This window comes from Fukomys damarensis, unplaced genomic scaffold, assembly GCF_012274545.1.
Source record: "Fukomys damarensis isolate Sample0158 unplaced genomic scaffold, DMR_v1.0_HiC HiC_scaffold_37, whole genome shotgun sequence".
Lineage (NCBI taxonomy): Eukaryota > Metazoa > Chordata > Mammalia > Rodentia > Bathyergidae > Fukomys > Fukomys damarensis.
The window spans coordinates 33,867,845-33,889,032 of record NW_022900949.1 but is presented as its reverse complement, the minus strand read 5'-3'; the positions used below and the strand labels follow the sequence as shown (position 1 = coordinate 33,889,032).

Genomic DNA, 21,188 nt, shown 5'->3' with positions numbered 1-21,188 from the left:
ATTTTTTTTTTTTTTTTTTTTTTTTGGTACCAGGGATTGAACTCGGGACCTTGCGTTTGGGAGGCAGGCGGTGGAACCACTGAGCTAAGTTCCCAGCCCATCTCCATCAATTTTAAGGATAGTTTTGCAAGGTACAATCTAGGTTGGAGGTTGTTTTTCTTTTAGAGCTTGAAATACTTCACTCCAAGCTCTTTTGGACTTGGAAGTTTGTGTTGAGAAGACTGCTGTGATTTTGATGGGCTTTTCTTTGTAGGTGATTTATTTCTTTTCTCTAACAGCTTTTTTTTACTTTTTTGCATGTTTAACAGCTTTTAGTAGTCTGTTCTTGTGTTAGGTTTCTGGAATCTTGATTACATACCTTGGTGTAGATAGTTTTTGATCATGGCTAAGTGGAGTTCTATATGCCTCATTTATCTGTATGTTAAATTCTTTTACCTTCTTTGGGAAGTTACTTGCCATTGCAGTGGACCCTTGACTTACAAACTCAATTTGTTCTTGAGGGCTGGTTGTAACTCCAGTTGGTCAATTGAAGGCTCAGGCTCCTCTAAACAACTTTCAGTCTCACTCCTCTCTATAGGCAGATCTCAGTGTCCTTAGAGAGACATTGATCCAGGGTTTCCCAATTAACTCCGCATAGGACAGGAAGTAATATTCTTTTCAGAACTCTGTAGGAGTTAAATCTGTATCTGAGACCATCTGGAAACACAAGCCACTGGCATTCAAGTCATAACTCAAGACTTTGGTTGTAAGTTAAAACTAAAATTCTGGTGGTAACCCATGTTGTTCTTATGTCAGGCTGGTTGTATCTCGAGGGTCTACTGTACTTCTTTGAACAGGTTTTTTATGTCATTTGTGCTATCTGCTGCTTTTTCAACTCAGATCAATCTTATTCCTCTTTGCTTTATCTAGCATCTGCTGGATTGATTTCTTGTGGTCCTTTGCATTTTTAAGAAATCTTCCTTTTCATGATTGCTAACCACAAACCTGTCTTTCTATATTTGATGGTCTTTCCTCATGTTGTCTTATTCTGCTGTGTGTACTTTGAATGGAATTTTTAATCTCCTGGACATCCATATGAATCTGTTTCATGGATTTCACTTCTTTCACATGCTGGGCATTCCTGGTTTCCATCATTTTCCTACGTTCCTCTATTTCTTTTTTATCTGTGCCTGCTGTAGAGTTACTAAGCATGTCTTTCATTACAGTCACATCACCATCTCTACCACAGAGCTACATCTTAAGCCCTATTTTCAGGCTTTTTGAAATATTAAAAGTAATATTTTAAAAATTCCTCTTGGGCTGGGGCTGTGGTCTGGTGGTAAATTGTACATTTAGCATGCACGTGCCCTTATTTAATCCTCCAAATAGCTTTGAGTGCCCACTGGGAAGCACTGCTTTAATCCTCATGTAGGGCCGACACGTTTGTGTATGTGGTGGGATTGGCAGAGGGTTGTTGTACACATGTGTGTTGTTTACCTTACGGCCTTCGTCGCGGTCTGGTTTGACCCAGGGCGCCTCTTCAGGAAGGCTCTGTGATATCCTGTCTTGGTCACAAGTCCTATTGAGTGGCAAATGTGAGTAGGAAGTGCACCAGGTGGCCCTTGGCTCCTTGTCCCCCTGACGGCTGCTGCCATGGTTACTTCTGTGGGAGTAAAGGCAGTCTTGGTCATGACTAGGGCTTCTGTTAAATACTCCTTGTTTTTTCTGGGTGTTACCACATGCATGCCTATAATCCCAGCACTTGGGAGGCTGAGGCAGGAGGATTGCTGTGGTTTGAGGCCAGCCTGGGCTACATAGTGAGTTCAAGGCTCATCTGAACTGTATAGTGAGACCCTGTTTTTTGTTTTTTTTTTTTAATACTCTTTATTTTCTATGCATGTGTATATTTGAATTTAAGAAAAAAATGTTCAAAAAGAAGCCTTTGAGGGTTGCTGGAGTTACCTTTGGCAATGTAATCTTTATTTGCATGTGTGAATTTGGTGATTCAGGAAAAGGTTTCACATTTATCGAGTTTATTCTGTGCAACAGTAAGTCTTACACAGTGTCCTTAGGTTTCAGTTTAAAAAACTTGCTGTGAGGGCCCAGGATTTAGGTCAGTGGCGCCTCACCTGCTTTGCAAGCCCTTTAAAAAGGCTGAGGATATAGCTCACTTGCATAGTATAAGCAAGGCCTTGTTTTCCACCCCTAGCACCAAATATAAAAACAAAGTTACCAGAACCAAACTTCAGGTTTTGTTTTTTGTGGTGTTGGAGATGGAATGTAGGACTTCTCTCATAATATGCACAAGCTTTGCCACTGAGTTAAACCCTTATTTTAAAACTTCAGTTTTGAGGAAGTTCTCATAGTCTGGATACCTCAAAGCGGCTGTTCTGAGATGGCTGGTTAATTATGATTCAATTTAGAAACCAGAGGACATAAGGAAGAAAAACTCTTTTTGTGTTACAGGTAAAGGGAGAAGAGGAAGAGGAGAACAATCTGGAAGTTCGAGAAACTAAAGCGAAGGGTAAAAGGTGAGCGCCACACAGAGCCCTCGGAGGATTTGCTGGTATGTGGGCCGGGCACAGGCGGGTGTCAGAGTGCCTCGGTCGTGGAGCTGCCTAGTGAATCTCCGAAAAGCCGAGTTTAGGACACAGCACTGAAGTAGGAAGATTGGAGGAAACTGTTCTGGGAGAAGATGCAGCGCTCCCTGCAGTTTGAATAGTGCGGGTCACAGTGGTGACGTGGGTGTATGGGTGTGAGTCCTGTAAAGTTACCCCGTGTCAGGAGGTCACCTGTGTTCTAAGCTTTGAGGAAGTTCCGTGGGATCAGGTTCAAATGCTTTCTGATTTTTTATTCTATTTTATTTATTTAGGTACTGGGGATCAAACTTGTGCTTGAGCTTGTGAGGCAGGTGCAGTGTCACTGAGTTAAATCCCCAGCCCCTGCTTTCTGTTTTTTTACTAATATTTTCTGAGTCAGACAAAAATTATGTGTGTGTGTTTGTGTGTTGGGTTAGAAAACCCAGATTCGTTTTAGAGTTTATCATATATAGATATTTTAGTACTGGGGATTGAACTCGAGACCTTGTGTTTGCAAGGCAGGTGGTAGATCCACTGAACTAAATCCCCAGCCCTATACCTGATACATTTTAATAGTTCTAGGCTATCTCTTTTTCTTTAAGAATGCCAGTAGAGGGCCAGGGATTTAGCTCAGTGATACTGTGCTACTGGGGGGAAGGAAGGGGTGACAGTAGATTTTTTTCTGGTTATGAGATACAAGCTTACTGTGAAACAAATTGGGGAAAACAAGCTTATTTTCCTCCTTTGACAAGGTTACCTTTCACATTTGCTTGGACATCCTTTGAAATGACTTTCCTTCACGTACACTGTTGTATGGATGCATTTTAAGTGGAATCTGGGCTGGGGTCGGCTTCCGTCTGCAGCGCCACACACACAAAAGAGAACTGAGTAAAGTGGGATTGTACTGTGTCATGTGAAACTGATTTCCAGTATATACATTGTATGTGGACATCTTTTCCCATTTATATTGATCCATAGCTCTAAGCACTTTTTTTTTTAAGACAGGGTCTCACTGTGTAGTCCAGGTGGCTGTGAACTTGTGGTGATCCTCCTGTCTCAAACTCCCAAGTGCTGGGATTACAAACCTGTTCCACCATGCTTAGCTGCTATGAACATTTAAATTTTACTTTTATATATACTTTTTCCAAGCACATTTTTAATTATTGCCTATATTCAATTGTGTAGTATTGTCCTTGAACTCACTGTGTGGCTCAGGCTGGCCTTAAACGCTAGGTGATCCTCCTGCCTCAGTATCTTGAGAGCTGGGATTACAGGTGTGCATCACCATACTCAGAAGAATGGTTTTGACTTACACTGTTTTGCTGTTATAGACAAACCTGGGGTGAATATCTAGAGATTTGTCTTAAAAGACTTATATTAAACGATCAACGGTGATCTCTTACAAGTAACAGTTTTTGTCGTGAGTGCAGAAGCTTACTCTGAGCTGCCGGCTTTGGTCTTGGGTTCCTTATCCTGACCCTCTTGCTTTCTTCCTTCAGTGGGAGGTTCTTCACTGTCAAGCTCCCAGTTGCTCTTGATCCTGGGGCCAAGATTTCAGTGATCGTGGAAACAGTCTACACCCATGTGCTCCATCCGTATCCAACCCAGATAACCCAGTCAGAGAAGCAGTTCGTGGTGTTTGAGGGCAACCATTACTTCTACTCCCCCTATCCAACCAAGACCCAGACCATGCGTGTGAAGCTGGCCTCACGGAACGTGGAGAGCTACACCAAGCTGGGGAACCCCACACGCACAGAGGACCTCCTGGACTACGGGCCTTTCAGAGATGCCCCTGCTTATAGCCAGGTAGGCTCATGGGGGGTCCATCTGGCCTTGTCTGGGCAGGGGCTTGGACAGTGGGGGTTACAAAGTTGAAGTAACTGAGCATCCCTCTCACCTGCTGTGAAGTGACCTCGTCTGGTCTTCTCTAGAGCTTTTCTCCCGGGTGGGGAGGGATCAGGGCGGAAGGAAGCAGGATGCTGTGGCTGGAGCTCACAGAAGGTTGAGACTTCAAGATGGAAAACTGGTGTGATAGCAGGGCTGGCTGAGAGCTGCAGGGCCTTGGGCTTGGATCTGGAGAAAGAAGGAAGTTAGGCAGAAGATTTAAAACATGTGAAAACAGACGGGCTGGTACGGTGAGGTCCCCCAAAGCTGTCACTTTGTGTTAGTTGCTGTTGTTACCATGCTGCTGCAGCTGGCCCTCTTCTGTTTCTTTTTAAGGCACTGTAAAGCAAATCTTACGAGTCCTGTCATTTCACCATCTGTACTTCCACGTCCTCCGAAAAGTATGGATATTTATGGCACTAAAGACTTCTCTTTATCATTGTGTCATCGGGTCTTGTCACTAATGATGTGCAGTCAAAGCACCTTGTCCAAAAGCCACCTGAAAGAATTGGTTTCTGTATTTTGCGTCTCTCAAGTGTTAGTTTGTTGTACGTTAAGGTCATTAGTTTTTGGTCATCTTCAACTTTTAGGAATTTGTATTTAGTTTTCTAGAATGTGAAAACATGATCTCAACTCCATAGCAAGTGGTAGAAAACAAGGTGTAAGCAGAGAATTCTGCTTCCTCCTCCCTGCCATCCTCTGTCCTCAGGAAGCTGTTTTGCCCTCCCAAGTCTTGGTCTGCGAATATGTGCTCCCCGAGCATCTGCAGCTTGTTGGGAAGCCACAATCCAGGATGCAGGGCCCGCACTCCCTCTGTGGAGGCCATGGCCTCTGCTCTCAGTGGTGCTTTTTCCAGCTTCTTTCATTCTCTTTCCTTATTGGAGGCAGAGGTTGACTTCATGTTGGCACAGTGATTTGATGATTAAAGATTTGAGTATTTTGGGCTGGGGAGGTAGCTTACTGGCGAGGGGCTTGTGTAGCATGTACAAAGCTCTGGGTTCAGTCCCCTGTATCACCAAAAGAAATGAACTTTCCTCTGTTTAAATTAATAAAATGTTGTACTAGGCAAGCAGTCTAACCCTGAGCTATACCCTGGCACTAATAGAGATCATGTTATTAATATAGAGGTCATGTTATATATAAAGTATTACCTAATTTTTTTCACTTAAAATATTCTTTCAGTGTTTTACTGTTAACCACATTACCTTTGCAAACCATTTTCAGTGGCTGTCCCACAAGTGTGCTATCCGTAGATTATTTGCCAAGTTGTAACAGTTGGGCAGGTTTTTTTCTATTTAGTACTATAATGTATATCTCTTCTTTGCATATAACTTTTTTTTTTTGGTACTGGGGATCTAATTTGGGTCCTTGTGCTTGCAAGGCAGGTGGCAGAACCACTGAGCTAGATCCCCGGCCCTCTTAATTCTTGTATATCACTTTGTACATATTCTCAGGGTAGGTGTGTTTTTTTTGTTGTTGTTGTTGTTTTATTTATTTATTTTTTTGGTACCGGGGATTGAACTCGGGTCCTTGCGCTTGCAAAGCAGGCCACCGAACCGCTGAGCTAAATCCCCGGCCCTGTTGTTGTTTTTTTTTGAGACAAAGTCTAGCTATGTATTCCAAGCTGGCTTTGAACTCACTGTGTAGCCCAGGCTAGCCACCAGCTCATGGTGATCCTCCTGCCTCAGCCTCCCCAATTTGGGATTACAAGCCTGTACCACCATACACAACAGGGTAGATTTTCTGAAGTTAAAAAAAGAAATCTCTTTAGCCGTACTAGAGTTTGAACCCAGGGCCTTGTGCATGCTAGACAAGTGCTGTACCACTGAGGTGTATCCCCAGTCTTCTTTATTTTGAGATGGTCTATTTAAGTTGTCCAGGCTAACCTCAACTTGAGGAGGTCCTCTTGTCTCAACCTCCCACATAGTTCAGATTACAAGAGTTACACTACTATACTCAGCTGAAGTAAAAGTTTTCAAATCAAAACACAAACATTTAAAAAATATTTTTTCTGGATAGAGGTTGGTGCTGGGGGTCTTGCACTTGGTAAGCACATACTGTACCACTGAGCTGTATCCCAATCCTTGCAAAGTTTCTTGCTGTGTTTTGCCTGACAGTTCAAAGGATTTAGCCAATCTCTTCTAACACCAGCGGTATGAAGCTCCCAGTTCTTTGTGCCCTTACCTGTACTGCCACTACATGCTACTGAACGTGTTTATGGATGAGTTGAACATCAAAATCATAGGGTGACAGAACATCAGAATCATAGGATGACAATAAAATAGAGCTGTAAGAGTTAGCAAATTAGTTGTTGTTGTTGTTGCTATTATTATTATTATTATTATTATTATTATTATTAGTGGTGGTGGTGGTGGTGCTATTATTATTATTATTATTATTATTATTATTATTATTATTAGTGGTGGTGGTGGTGGTGCTGGTGCTGGTGCTGGTGCGGGTGGTTGAGCCCAGGGCCTTTGTATTGAGCAAGTTGCTGAGTTACCCAGGCTGGGCTCATACTTGTGATTTTCCTGCTTCAGTTTCTCAGTGCTGGGTTCACAGGCCTGCATCTCTGGGCCCAGCTAAAATATATTTATTATTGTATATTATTTTACCCTTTCCATGGACTTTTAGGAAGAAGAGTGTTTTTCTGACCCTTTGTTGTTTTATTTTGCATTTCTGTAGGGTCCCACGTGTGTAGTCAAAGAAGGGTATTAGAATGATTCAATCACCAGTATTTTTTTAAGTACTGAACTGATTTGCATGGTAAAATTAGTGAAGATCTTGAGGGATGCTTAAGGTATTTCTCTTTGGCCTCATGTGGAGGCACAGCTTGCACATACTTGAATCCCTGAAGACCTAGTGTGCACCTTAGGTTTGTGACCTTGAACAAGGTATGGAGAGCACTAGGCCTCAAGAGCTAGGCTTTTATTTGTGTAATGAGGATGAAGAGTGCTTACTTTAGCCTGATGTCCCGAGGATGAAATGCTGTAACACACTTATTTAGAGGTCATAAATTAATACCTCACACACGTGTGTGTTGGCTCCTGCACATCAGCTTACATACATGTTAGCTAGAAGCGTTTCTCCTGCGAAATTTTGCAGGGTGGGTCTTTCCATGTGAGAAAAATCTGGAATGCTATGTGTTTTACTTAGTTTTTAATTGGATGGTACTTGTGATTTTCTTAGTGTTCATATATGTTTCCTAGTCAGAGTTGTTTTTTTTTTTTTTGTACTGGGGATCAAACTCATCACCTTGCGCTTGTGAGGTAGGCAGTGCCACTGAGCTAAATCTCTGGCCCCAGAGTTTTAAAAAAATTTACAATTTAACCTTTTGTTTTAAAACTAAAAGCTATTTAAAAAGCAATTTGAAAAGCTCCTTGTAGAAATTCAGAAAATAAAAACAGCAAGGAGAAGCCGGGTGTCGTGGTGTACGCCTGTAATCCTAGCACTCAGGAGGCTAAGGCAGGAGGATCACTGAGTTCCAGACCAGCCTGGGCTACGCAGTGAGTTCAAGGTCAGTCTCAACTATATTGTGAGACCCTGTCTCAACCCCCCCCCCCAAAATAAAAAACCACTAAGGAGAAAGTAGAAAAAAAAAATCGGTTCTGCTTTTAAGTGTCTTTTTCTTCTTTTATTTTTTTGAGGTGCTGGGGGTGGAGGCCAGGGCCATGCACTACTTGTAGACAAGCACTGTGGTGCCAAGCTCCAGCTCCAGCTCTCTTACATCATTACTTTGCTAAGTGACCGGTAGACATTTTGGCTTTTAAGATAGGGAAGGTATTTATATAGGAAATGACATAAGTCTACCATCTTGTTTGTCCAGTTGATAATGTACCATGAACACTTGTTGTCATCTGTCAGCAGGTAGTCCTAGTAGTCATGACTGTAAAATGCTGCCTATATTAGGTGCGTCACAGTTTAACCATTCTTTTGCCGTCTCTAGATCATTTGATTTAAACTTGTGTTGTTTCCTTAGTTGCCAAAGCATGGAACTTCTTGTTTCCTTCCCTCCAGGACACTTTTAAAGTCCACTATGAGAACAACAGCCCCTTCCTGACCATCACCAGCATGACGCGTGTCATTGAGGTCTCGCACTGGGGCAACATCGCTGTGGAGGAGAATGTGGACCTGAAGCACACAGGAGCTGTGCTCAAGGGACCTTTCTCACGCTATGACTACCAGAGGCAGCCGGACAGCGGAATCTCCTCCATCCGCTCCTTCAAGGTAGACTCAGCGTTTCCTCTGCCCTCTCCTTGCTCTCTGAAGCCAGCCAGATGTAGACAGTTCTGGGGGACTGACTGACAGTGCGTGACAGAGTTAACCCACAGAATCTTGAAAAACATTCTTTCATTGATATAGTGAGACCATTTAATTTCTAACTGTTTTGTTTTTTGAGATAGAGTCTCATTTTGTGGCTTCAAACTCCAGGTAGCACAGACTGGCTTCAAGGGCAGATATTATAGGCATGGGCCACCACAGAGACCATAGACTGTCTTTTATTTTTATTTTTTGGTACTGGGGATCGAACTCGGGTCCTTGTGTTTGCGAGGCTGGCGCTGGAACCACTAAGCTAAATCCCCAGCCCCCGTAAACTGTTTTTTAAAGAAAGTACTAATGGGGCTGGAGATTTGGCTCAGTGGTTTTGCTGCCTACCTTGCAAGTGCAAAGGCCCGAGTTTAATTCCTGATATTGGAAAAAAAAAAAAAAAAGTACTAATAGAGGAAAAATATACTCAGTGCCACCACTTAATCAGTATTGTAGGCATTTTTGAGATAGTACTTTTCTTTAAAAAGACATTTAATCATGTTGTATATGTAGTTTTGTAGTTTTTGTTTTATAAGTGAAATTTTACAAACATTTTCCTGTATTTACAAATTACAGAAAAACACACTATGAACCAGAGGTATTATCAAAATAATACTTGCAAAGGGCCAGGGATTTAGCTCAGTGGTTCTGCTGCCTGCCTTGAAACATAAGGTCCCGAGTTTGATCCCCAGTACCAAAAAAAAGAAAAAAAAAAAAAGCCAAAATAATACTTGCAGATTTGGAAGATATAGTAATATTACTTGGGTATCTTCCTGAAGAAATTAAGACTATCATATTACAGTGATCCATGCATACCTGTGTTTATAGCAGCACAACTCAAAAAAGCTAAATCTTGGAAGTGGCCTGTATGTCCATCAATAAATTTCTATATAGATACTGCTACTACTCAGCTATGAAGGAAGAGAAACTTAAGGCATTTGTAAGAAAATGGATGCAGCCTGAGACCATCATGTTAAGTGCAGTAAATGAGACTTACAATGTTAAATGTTACGTGGTTTCTCTTACATAAGAAACCCAAAGTATAAATAGCAAAATAACAGGAAGCAGGAAGATGGACTGTGGAGATGGAAAGGAATTGGGAATGGGGAATACGGGAGGTTGCGGCGGGGAAGGGAAATTAAAAAGTACTGAGAGGGATATGTATGTGTGCAGTTCCCCAAGCCGAGTGGAATTTATACATACGTGTTGCAAGCGCAAACTAATAAAAATAAGAAAAGAACGAACTCCACCACCTGGTAATTTGATGTCACCTCTATTTTAGTTCCCCTCTTTGCAAAATAGCTTGCAGTATTATTTCTACCTTTGCATTAAGTCTGCAGTATTCACAGTGGTATTTGAAAATCTGTGATTACTGTTTGGAAGAATTTGTCACTTAACCGTCCTTGATTGAGAAGTAGATGCGATCTCTAGAAATCTGGAGGCTTTTTTGTCAGGCTTGTTGCTGGTGGTTGGGAACTGCTTTGGGCGATAGTAAGTTCCTGGGTATGGACAGTCTTGGCTGAGCTCGCAGGGTACCCTTCTCTGCAGACCATTCTCCCTGCGGCTGCCCAGGATGTCTATTACCGGGATGAGATCGGCAATGTCTCCACCAGCCACCTCCTGATCTTGGACGACTCTGTGGAGATGGAGATCCGGCCCCGCTTCCCTCTGTTTGGTGGATGGAAGACGCATTACATTGTAGGCTACAATCTGCCCAGCTATGAGTACCTCTATAATCTGGGTGAGTCTTCAAACACCTGAGGTGCAAAAGCAAGGGAGAGGCTACTTTTGAACTTGTTGCAGTTAAAATTTTCCTTTTCTTTTTTCTTTTTTTTTCTAGTTGTTCTGTCATTTTTAGGAAGACTGGGATATCAGGAAAACTTCTGAGGCTGGGTGTAGTTACTGTTCTAAAAGTAATTCCTGTAAATGGTAACCAGTTGATATAGTGTGGTAAAAATAAATCCTCTTTGCACCTCAGCTCTCAAGTCAAGCTGCTTAAATTCATTTAAGTGATTTTTAATTTGAGGGTTTTTTGGGTGGTACTGGAGATGGAACCCAAGTTTTTGTATATGTTATGCACTGAGCCCCATCCCCAGCCCTTAATTTGAGATATTGAAAAAATAGAAAAATTGAGAGGATAGTGGAAAAAAAAAAAACCCCAAAAAACAAAAAAACACTTTCATAAAGCACAGGGTCTTTCTGTGTAGTCCAGACTGGCCTTGAACTTACTGTGAAGCCCAGTCTGGCCTCAGACTTGCATCCTCCTGTCTCAGCCTCCCATGTGCCACCATGCCTGGTGTACCTTTTTAATTTTTTTAACCACACTAAACAAATAATGCATAGCTCAGTGAATTATTACAAGAGGAATACCTTATGAACACTACCCAGGTCAAGAAATAAAAATTTTATCAAGCAGCCATGATATGAGCCCCTGTAGTCAGTCTGAGGTAGGAGGATGGCTGGAGCTCAGAAGTTTGAGACCTACTTGGACAACATAGCAAGGCCCCATCGTGAAATGCCTGCTAGTCAACGGTCTTCTGTGTGTCTTCCTTTTCCACAAAGATTTTTAGTACATGTTAGATTTTCTTCATAGTTGTAACCCGAAGTGTCTATCTCTAGATACTATTCAGTTTTGCCCTCTTAGAAATACTCATTTTAGTCTATTTTATCTGTTAGTGTTCTCAGAGGTTTTCTTTTCAGTTCATTTGCTGAAGCCCTTGAGCCTGCAGTGAACCTACAGGCTGGATTCTGCTGATTGCACCTCTGTCTCCTGCAGACTGGCAGATGCTCTTGAGTCTTGTTAGGCCTCGGTCCTGTCCTCTTAACAGACTGGAGGTGATAATACGTCCTCCTGCTAGAATGTGAACAGTTGGGTTGGTTCTGTGGTTTTGAGGCAGCCTGGACTTGAACTTCCAGTGTAGCTTAGGGTGGCCTCAAGTTTGTAATCTTCCTACCTCAGCCTCCTGAATCCTAGGGCGGCAGGCGTGCACCATCATGCCTGGCTGCAGTCCTGGTTGGTGTCTCCTTTTGTAATGCTCAGTTCCTATGTGTTGTATGTTGCTGGGGACAGCAGATCACTGCTCTAACTCTAGCATTTATTTTATTTGTTTTTGCAGTACTGGGGATCGAAATCAGGACCTTGTTGCTTGCCAGGCAGGCACAGTGCCACTGAGCTACATCCCCAGCCTCTAGCATTTCTTTTTTATTTGTTAGGTAGGATTTAGGAGACGCTTCCCCTGCTTGCCTACCTGGAGTCCCAAGTATGCAGTTTAAGAATCAGGATAAATGCTTGACTCTTATTTATTAGGTGACTAGTTCCTTTTTTATTTGTTTGTTTGTTTTTGGTGTTTTAAGACAGTCTCTCTGTGTAGTTCAGACTGGCCTTGAACTCACTAATGTAGCGTAGGAACTCATGGTGATTCTTCTGCCTCAGCCTCACAAGTGCTGGGATTAAAGGTTCGCACCACCATGCCTGGCTCTTTTTTCCTTAAGTGGTACTGGGGATTAAACCCAGGGCAACATGGATGTTAGACAAGTGCTTTTCAACTGAGCTACATATTCTCCAAGCCCAGTGTTGAAATTAATTATAATATACCATAAGATTTAAACATCCTGTGGGCCTCATTTATGTGGGCTTCATTTATTCCTTTGCAGTTTTATCCTAGTTGATATTTGTGCTCTTCCTTTTTTTTTTGGTACCAGGGATCACGTTCTGGACTTTGCACTTGCTAGGCAGGCAGTGGCACCACTGAGCTAAATTCCTGGCCCTGTGCTCTTCCATCTTTAGCCAGTTACCTCTTCAAACTAAATCCCAGTGTCTCCTTGCTTTCACTTGATCTTAGCCAAAAGGCCGAGAAGCAATTCTCCTTGCTTTCTTGCTGTCTTAGGAAAAGACATTTGGTTCAACTTGTTTTCTGCTCCAGACTTGGAATCTGCTGTTTCTTCAGGAAGCCCTGCTTTGTCCTGGGAAAATGGCATTTTAGGACCATAATGTGAGAAGCCAGGGAGGCTCCTTGCTCTGAGGTCAGTCACATTGTAGGCTTTTGATCGATTTTGCTGGTGTGCATTGAGCTGTGTGGAGAGAATGGGTCTTTGTTTCTGCGTTACATTGGCCTGACTCCGTGCATAAGCACAGTTTCAGAGGCCATGAGGTGCTGGTTACAGTTTTCATAATAGATGTGTTATCCCATCTGCCTACTTCATAAAGTTGTTGAAACTCGAACCCCTGCTTTTTGGAATGCTGTGTGGACACTGTCAGGGCAGACAGTACTGTCCCGGGCCCTTCTCCCTGTGGTCCTGGCTGTCATTGCCCTGCGTGCCACTCCCCATAGTCTGCTGGTCACTTTGGTCCGCTGCAGCTCCTTTCTACTGGGTTCCTCAGCAGGCTTTATGGGAAAGTGTCCTGTGTGTCGCTGAAGGTTGTGCCTTGTGTACTTATAAGCCACTTTTAGTGAAATTCACCTCCTTCCTTGAATATCTTACATATATTACTTCAGTTTTGGGGAGAAACATAAAGCGTTGCCATCAAAGTCTAATGATAATCTGATTTTCCCCTTTACAAGTCTCTTGCTGTTTTTTTGTGTTAAACATGTATGCAAGGGGTGATTGAAAAATGTGGTGAATGTTTAAATAAAAATTTATTACAGTGAAAGACACATTGTCGTACCCCCCAGAAATCTCCCCCTTGCTTCAAACACAATTGTCTCATGGTTCTTGCCTCTTTCTGGAGTCCTCTTTTCCAGACCATCTTCACGAGGTGTGATCAGAAATACAGTGAATGCTGCTGTCAAGTGTCCCCAACAGAAAGGTGGGCAGTAACAATGACGCTGTGCCCTTGTCCACCTTATTCACTGGGTCTGGCACTGTGTGACTTGCGGCTCTTCCCCAAAGTCAAAATGACCTTGAACCTGTAAACATTTTGAATTGATCTAGGACACTAAGGCAGCCATGACAGCACAACTAAAGACATGAAAAGGGCTTCCAGAACTGCTTGAGAAAGTAGCAGGGACAACAGAAGTGTGTGTGCAGGGAGGGGATCACGGCAATGCATCCTGTGCGGAAATAAGCACACGATGGGCATTTGTGTATCCCCAGGCCTCAGAGCAGCTGCCAATGGAAACTGGGCACATGACTGTGGGAAGGAGGGTGTGGGCGGGGCAGGGAAGGAGAGGGAACGAGGGGAGCCCTTGGCCAGGCTGCTATCCGCTGGATGCCACACCTGGCTCCTGCAGCTGCCAGGAGGAGAGGCTTAGTTTGTTTCTGCCCTCTTCCTTTTTATGTAACTGCTGAAAGGGAGTCTTTATTATAGTCTGATGGTTTTACTGGAATTTAGCTTGTCAACACCTGCGCTGGGTGTGTGTTGTGCTTTTTGAGCTTGTAGTTCCGATTGAGGGGTGGGTTCTCTCTTTTTTTTTGTAGACAGGGTCTCCTTATGCAGTTGAGACTGACCTGGAACTCCCTATGTAGCCCAGGCTGGTCTCGAACTCATAGCAATCCTCCTGCCTCAGCCTCCCAAGTGCTGGGATTACAGGTGTGCACCACCATGCCTGGCTTTTCTTTCTTTAAAATAATAGTTCTCCCCTTTTCTTTGCTGTAGGGCAGTATCTGTTGTGTTTATTCACTCTTAATTTCATCTGCCTTACCCTTTTTTTTTTGTACTGGGGATCGAACTCTGGACTTTGATGCTTGTGAGGCAGGTGGCGGAACCACTGAGCTAAATCCCCAGCCTGTACCCTTCATTTTTAACATGATTCTTTTATTTCTAAGTTTTTTTTTCTGATTTCTATCATTTTTCTAGTTACGATTCATATCATTTTTTTCTGGACTTTTGTTATTTCCCTTTAGCCTGTTTTGGACAGTAGTAGCAGTTTTGTTCTTTTTTTTAATGGTAGCAAAGTTTTATTAAAGGTAGGGAAAGAAACAGGCTCTACAGAGCGACTTTGGGCCGAATAAAAGTAGGAAAAGAGATACACCCTGTAGCATTGAGTGTGGGCCATCCATGCAGGAGAGAACGCAATGGCCAGTAGTGGCAGTTTTGGTGGTTTTGTGGGTTTGTCTCTGTGGTGGTACGCTTCCATTTTCTCTAGGGATGTTTTCTGTTGCTGATTTTTCCTTGTATAACTTCTCAGCGGGAGGCACCGTTACACTTGGTGGTTTTCCTGTGAGCTTTAGGCAGAAGCTGGCTAGGGACTGCCCTTCTACTTCAGATCTCTGTTGTGGTGTGCTATTCAGCAACACATGGCTACTTTCTGAACTTTTCTGAGGCTGGTTTTCCCTGTCTGTTGTCCACGTTGAACTCCGCCTTTGTTGTGCTCAGCTCTTTATCCTTAGGGTAGGTCACTGTCTCTGAAGGGGCCATCTGGTGGGCTCTGGACCACCCAGAGCTACAGCCCTGCTCTCGGGGCACCTGCTGCCAGTCCGTCCCTGGGGCCTCCCTGGTACCATGTGGGCCTCCGGTTCCTGGTGTCCCCGCTTCTCCCTGGCTTGGGCCGTTACGGAGACGCCTGTGGTCTAGTTTGGGTGTCATGTGCTGTGCGGGCCCTTGGCTTTGTTGTCGTTTACTGTCTTCCTGTGGGAACTGGAGACAGACGTCCCAGACCTGTGCCCCCATAGCGTCTCCTGCCCATCAGCTGCAGATGGCCTCTCTTCTTGCCCTCTTGTGGGACTTTGTACTGTTTTTTCTCCTTTCTGGAGTATGGGGGTGCTTGATGGGAATGGAAACCACATGCCAGCCAACTGCTGTCCTGTCTCACCATCTGTTTGCTGTCTTGACTGGTGTTCACATACCTGTCCGCATCTGCTTGGCTCTGCAGGTGACCAGTATGCACTGAAGATGCGGTTTGTGGACCATGTGTTTGATGAGCAAGTGATCGATTCCCTGACGGTGAAGATCATCCTGCCCGAGGGTGCCAAGTGAGTGGCTGTCCCTGTCCAGGTTTGGTGCTGCCCTGTGGTGCCTCCGGGGAACCTGTGTTCTAGGGGTGTAGAGCGAGTGCTCATTGAACAGCTTGGCCTGAGAAACCAGCGGGAAGCCTCCTCATTACAGTTGAAAAGGAAATTAGACTCAAAGGAGGGCCTGAGGGTCAAGTACTAAGTCTTCCAGCACTATGATACATTCACGTGACCCGTGCATTGTCCACCTCAGAGCGGTAGTGGCACCTGAGGGTGTGGTGCATCAGGAAGGAATGCAGAGTCCCAACAGCCAGCCAGACCTATGCCATGTGAGCAGAGTGCAGAGGAATAGTGGTGCCATGGCCTGGATCTCTGCTGGACCAGGGGAGCCCAGGCTCACCCGGGCAGGAGCTGTGGTGATATGGCAGGGGTCAGTGATCACAAACAAGGCAGCCTGGGAGTCTGAGCATAGGGTGTCACTCTGTGATGGCAGATGTTGAGGAGCCAGGCAGTGGGAAGCAGCCCAGAGTATCCTGAGTTCATTGGTGAGGACTGATGGGCACACAGGCACCTGCTTGCGGTCTTTGTGACTTTGCTCTGAGTCCCCTTTGCCCCATCTTCTGGCCTCTGGCATTCCCGTGTCCACGGTGGTCCCAGGATAAGGCTCTTGGAGCAACCTTCCTGTGGATGGTGTCCTGTGGGTCGGGCTGTGGTGTTTAGCAGGAGGGACAGCAGTGCGTGTCCACCAGCCCTGTGAGGCAGCGCCACTCATGGCAGGAGGAGGAGCCTGTGAGGGCCTCCTGAGGGACACCTGAGTCCCTGAGAGACTCAGTGTAGAGCCTGCAGCAGGGCTGTGTTGCCTGGACCCCAAGGGCCCTGGGGCAACTTGATTCTGCTGACACCTGATCCCCAGGCTCCCTGGCAGTGTCCACCTGGCTGGAGGAGCAGGAAAGGGGTGGGGAGCTTAGTGACCCCAAGGACCCCAACCATACCCTGTATGTCCACATCCAGAAACATCCAGGTCAACAGCCCCTATGAGATCACTCGGGCCCCAGATGAGCTGCACTACACCTACCTGGACACCTTCGGCCGCCCCGTGATTGTGGCCTACAAGAGAAACCTGGTAGAGCAGCACATCCAGGACATCGTGGTGAGTGGCGCTGCCCTGGCTTCCTCACTTCCAGGTCCCGGTGTTCTGCAGCCCCGGCACCCCCTGACTCCCTGCTCTCTCCAGGTGCACTATACCTTCAACAAGGTGCTCATGCTGCAGGAGCCCCTGCTGGTGGTGGCCGCTTTCTACATCCTTTTCTTCACTGTCATCATCTACGTGCGCCTGGACTTCTCCATCACCAAGGTACGTGGCCGCTGTGCCACCTTTGTCAGTCCACCCTTCTCTCCCTCGGTGCTGGTTTCACCAGCCTGACCTGAGTATGCCTGGGGCCAGACCCTTTCATTGGAGACTTTCCTGGCTGGGGCCTCTGCCCTTCCTTTCCCTGATGCCATGGCCACCAGGGCACCCTGTGAAATCCTGCCTGGCCTGGCTGTGGGTGCCCAGGCGAGGTGGGGAAATTGTCCAGCTGACTTGGAGGTGGGGTACCCTCTGTCCTCAGGGACATTGCCATGTGGCTATCAGCAGCCTTTTTTTTTTTTTTTTTTAGAGACAGCATCTCACTGTGTAGTTGAGGCTGACCTGGAACTCACTATGTAGCCCAGGCTGATCTCGAACTTGCAACGATCCTCCTGCCTCAGCCTAGTGCTGGGATTACGGGTGTGCACCACCATGCCCGGCCATCAGACTTTTTTCCCTCCCTTGGGCACCCCTCGCTGACCTTCCCCAGGCCACTTTGCGCCATACCGCATCTTTAGTCATCCTCCTGTGTCTCCATTCCTTCATTTTCTGTTCTTCCCTGTTGTTGCCAGTGTTACCAGTTATAAGAGCCTCCCCGCTCTGTACCACAAGCAGCAGTAGTAGGCAGTCAGGGTCTGGTGGGCGCGGCAGGAAGTGCGCTCGTGTGTGAGGCCTGGGCCACTGGGCTGGCACAGCTGTGCTTTCTATGGTGTCACTGGGTGCAGAGCAGCTGTCCTGAGGAGTCCCTCGCAGCACGGTGGGAGGGACCTGTGTTAACAGCATGGTTCTCCGATGCATAGCAGGGGTGGCTGCTGGCCAAACTTGTCCTGTGTGCAGAGGAGTCATCCCTAATTGTCTTTAGACAGCATCTTTCTATGTAATTCAGGCTGGTCTTGAACTCACTATGTAGCCCAGGCAGGCCTCAAAACAGGTGGCGATCCTTTTGGTTCAGCCTCCCAAGTGCTGGGATTACAGGCATGCGCCACCACGCCTGGCTTTGAATTTAATTTGTTGTCTTTCACTAATTTAAAAAAATTTTTGAATAATAAAAAGAATTTGTATTTAATATAATCACTTACTATGTTTTGCTGAATGCTTTGAGGGTAAATTGCTCCTATCCTTGAACACTCATGTGTGTGACACCAAATCATAATACAGTGACCAAATTTCAGAAGTATGTTGTTACTAAAACAGCACCTGCGGGACAGATTGTTCCAGGGGTGAGTTCTATAGCAGTGTGTTCTTGTTTTTTTTTTTTTTGGCAGCACTGGGTATTGAACCTGGCACCTTTGCATTGAGCTGCATTCCCAGAACTGTTTTATTTTTTGTTTTGAGACAAGGTCTAAGTCACCAAACTGCCCAGGCCTGGCTCATCCTTGGAATTCTCCTGTCTCAGCCTCTGAGAGTGCTGGGATTCGAGGTGTGCGCCACCACGCCAGGCTCTTGTAGCAGTTTTTCCCATAGTCAGAATTCCATTGATATATATGTATTGTATTTGATTGTCAGGTCTCTTTACTCTCCTTTAATCTAGAACAGTTGCTCAGCCTTTCTTTGACTTATTGACCCTGGCATTTTAGGGGTGGAGAACAGTTTTGTGGAATGTCTTTTTTTTTTTGAGACAAGGTCTCACTATGTAGTTGAGATTGACCTGGAACTCACTATGTAGCCCAGGCTGGTCTTGAACTCACAGTGATCCTCCTGCCTCAGCCTCCTGAGTGCTGGGATTACAGGCGTGCACCACCACACCCAGCCTGTGGAGTGTCCTTTAAATCAGGTTAAGCTCATATTTCTTCTGATGAAATTGACCAGGACGATATAAAGTAACCCCATGTCTACAATGTGTCATGACAGCAGGTGACATTCACTTTTCCTACTTGGTTAAGTTGGGGTCTGTCTGGTTTCTCTACTGCAAAGTTATTCTTTTCTCTTTATAATTAATATGTATGTACAAGATACACCAAAATACATGGTGAGTGTTTAAAAAATACTTATTACAGTAAAAGACACATGGCCATGAATCCCCCTCGGATACTCCCCTCACTTCTCACACACTCATCCTATCATTTTCGTTGCTTTCTGAAGCACTTCTGGAGGCCTCTTCCCTGAGTGTATGAGGTGTGATCAAAAGTACAGTAAATGCTGCTGCCCAGTGCCACCCAACACAAAGCAGGCTCGTAAAAACATGATACTGTAGGGCCGGGGATTTAGCTCAGTGGTTCCACTACCTGCCTTGCAAGCGCAAGGACCAGAGTTCGATCCCCGGTACCAAAAAAAACCAAACCAAACCAAAACAAAACAAAAAAAACATGACACTGTGTCTCATCCCCTTTGTCACTGGATCTGGCACCCTGTGACAGCTTATTCTTCCTCAAAATCAAAGTGACTGAGAAAAGGAAATGTTTTGAATCGATTCAGGACATCAAGGCAGCCATAACTCAACTAAAGACACTCACAGAAGACAAGTTCCAGAACTGCTTCAGAAAACCAGCAAGAATGATAGGATCAGTGTGTTTGAAGTGGGGGTGGGGCAGTGTTCCCGGGGGGATTTGTGGCAGTATCTTTTACAGTAATACATTTTTAAAAATTATTCAATACAGGGGCGGGGATTTGGCTCAGTGATTCTGCTGCCTGCCTTGCAAGCGCAAGGGCCCAAGTTCAATCCCTGGCACCAAAAAAAATAAATAAATAAGCATTCACTGTATTTTTTTCAATCTTGCAGTGTATAAATATTGCTGATCAATAGTACATTATTGATGGTTGTCTGAGTTTACTTGTTATTTTGATGGTTGTCACTAATCTGGCTACCTTTACATTACTAGCTGGCTGGCTATGGATTTGGCTCAGTGGTTCCACCATCCACCAGCCTCTCAAGCGCAAGGTCCCAAGTTCGATTCCTGGTACCAAAATAAGTATTTTAAGCCAGGGATTTACCTCAGTGGTGCTTTGCCTGCCTTGTAGGTTCAAGGTCCTGAGTTCAGTTCCCAGTACTGCCAAAAAATAACCCCAAACATTACTAGCTGGCTTTACTTACATTACTACATTTACTCATATTATATTACCTACGTTACTATCTGGAAAGGTTTCTCCTTTGCTGGTTGCATATAAGGTTACTATCCACTGATGTTGGTTTTGATGTTCATATCATCTCGGGTTAGAATGTCTTTTGTATATCCTTTTTCGTTTTGTTTTCTGAGCATTTCTTTACTTTTGGGACAATAGCTTGTTTGCGAGTGTCTCACACTTTTCTCCCAGGAGCCCTGGCTGCTTTGGTGGGGAGTGGTGCCTAGAGACCACGCAGCGTCTGTGTGGTGATCAGTGGTGGGGTGAGCCTTGCTTCTAGGCCCTTTCAGCAAACAGCTAGGAAAAAAAAAAAAGTAAAATAGAGTTAATACTGGCGCCACTCATGCAGTACAACGCCCTGGGATCTTGCTAGTCTTCCTTGTTGCTTCTCTTGAATCCGAGAGCATGAGTTTATTCATTCACTGATCTGCACACGCAGCAGTTACGCAACTGCCTCCAGCAAACCCAAGTGACCCCAGTTGGTCTGCAGTTCTTGCGTCCTTAGAGTGTTGTGGTGGAGCTGCAGCCCCACAGAACCTGGATTGGCCTACTGTCTTCATGTGTTACTCGTTTGAACAGTTTTGTTTTGCGTTTTGAGATAGCATCTCACTATATAGTTTGGGCTAGCCTTGAACTCACTATGTAGCCCAGGCTGGCCTTGAACTTGTGTTGATCCTCCTGCTTCAGCCTCTCCTGAGTGCTGGGACTATAGGCATGTGCCACGTTGCCCAGCAGGTTCACTTATTTATGTTGGGAATTTTATTCTGGTTTCTGGTCCGTTATTGTTAATATTTAACTTTTACTATGAATTCACGGGTTCTTATTTATTTATTTATTTATTTATTTATTTAGCACCAGGGATTGAACTCGGACCTTGTGCTTGTCTGGCAGGTAGCAGAACCACTGAGCTAAATCCTCAGCCCCACACAGGTTATAATTTAAAACTTGGAGATGGTGCAGTTCATTCATTCTCATCCTAGCTTGTGGGAGAGAATCAGTTTCATCAGTCCCTGATGTTCCTGATTTAAAAAAAAAACAAACCTTAGGGTCCAGGGATTTAGCTCAGTGGCACCATTTCTGCCTGGCAAGTGCAAGGTCATGAGATTAATCCCTGGTACCAAAAAAAAAAAAAAAAAAAA

At 44.8% G+C, this 21,188-nt stretch overlaps 1 protein-coding gene across 1 annotated transcript in view; it reads left to right on the top strand.

Annotated features, from left to right (window-relative positions):
• Positions 1–21,188, top strand: part of Rpn1 (ribophorin I) — a 29,326-nt gene that overhangs the window by 5,715 nt on the left and 2,423 nt on the right. The window contains exons 2-8 of the mRNA XM_010617463.2: positions 2,446–2,510; positions 4,058–4,364; positions 8,460–8,669; positions 10,299–10,491; positions 15,563–15,662; positions 16,653–16,791; positions 16,876–16,995. Coding sequence (XP_010615765.1) covers positions 2,446–2,510; positions 4,058–4,364; positions 8,460–8,669; positions 10,299–10,491; positions 15,563–15,662; positions 16,653–16,791; positions 16,876–16,995 — 1,134 coding nt within the window. The remainder of the gene's footprint in view (positions 1–2,445; positions 2,511–4,057; positions 4,365–8,459; positions 8,670–10,298; positions 10,492–15,562; positions 15,663–16,652; positions 16,792–16,875; positions 16,996–21,188) is intronic.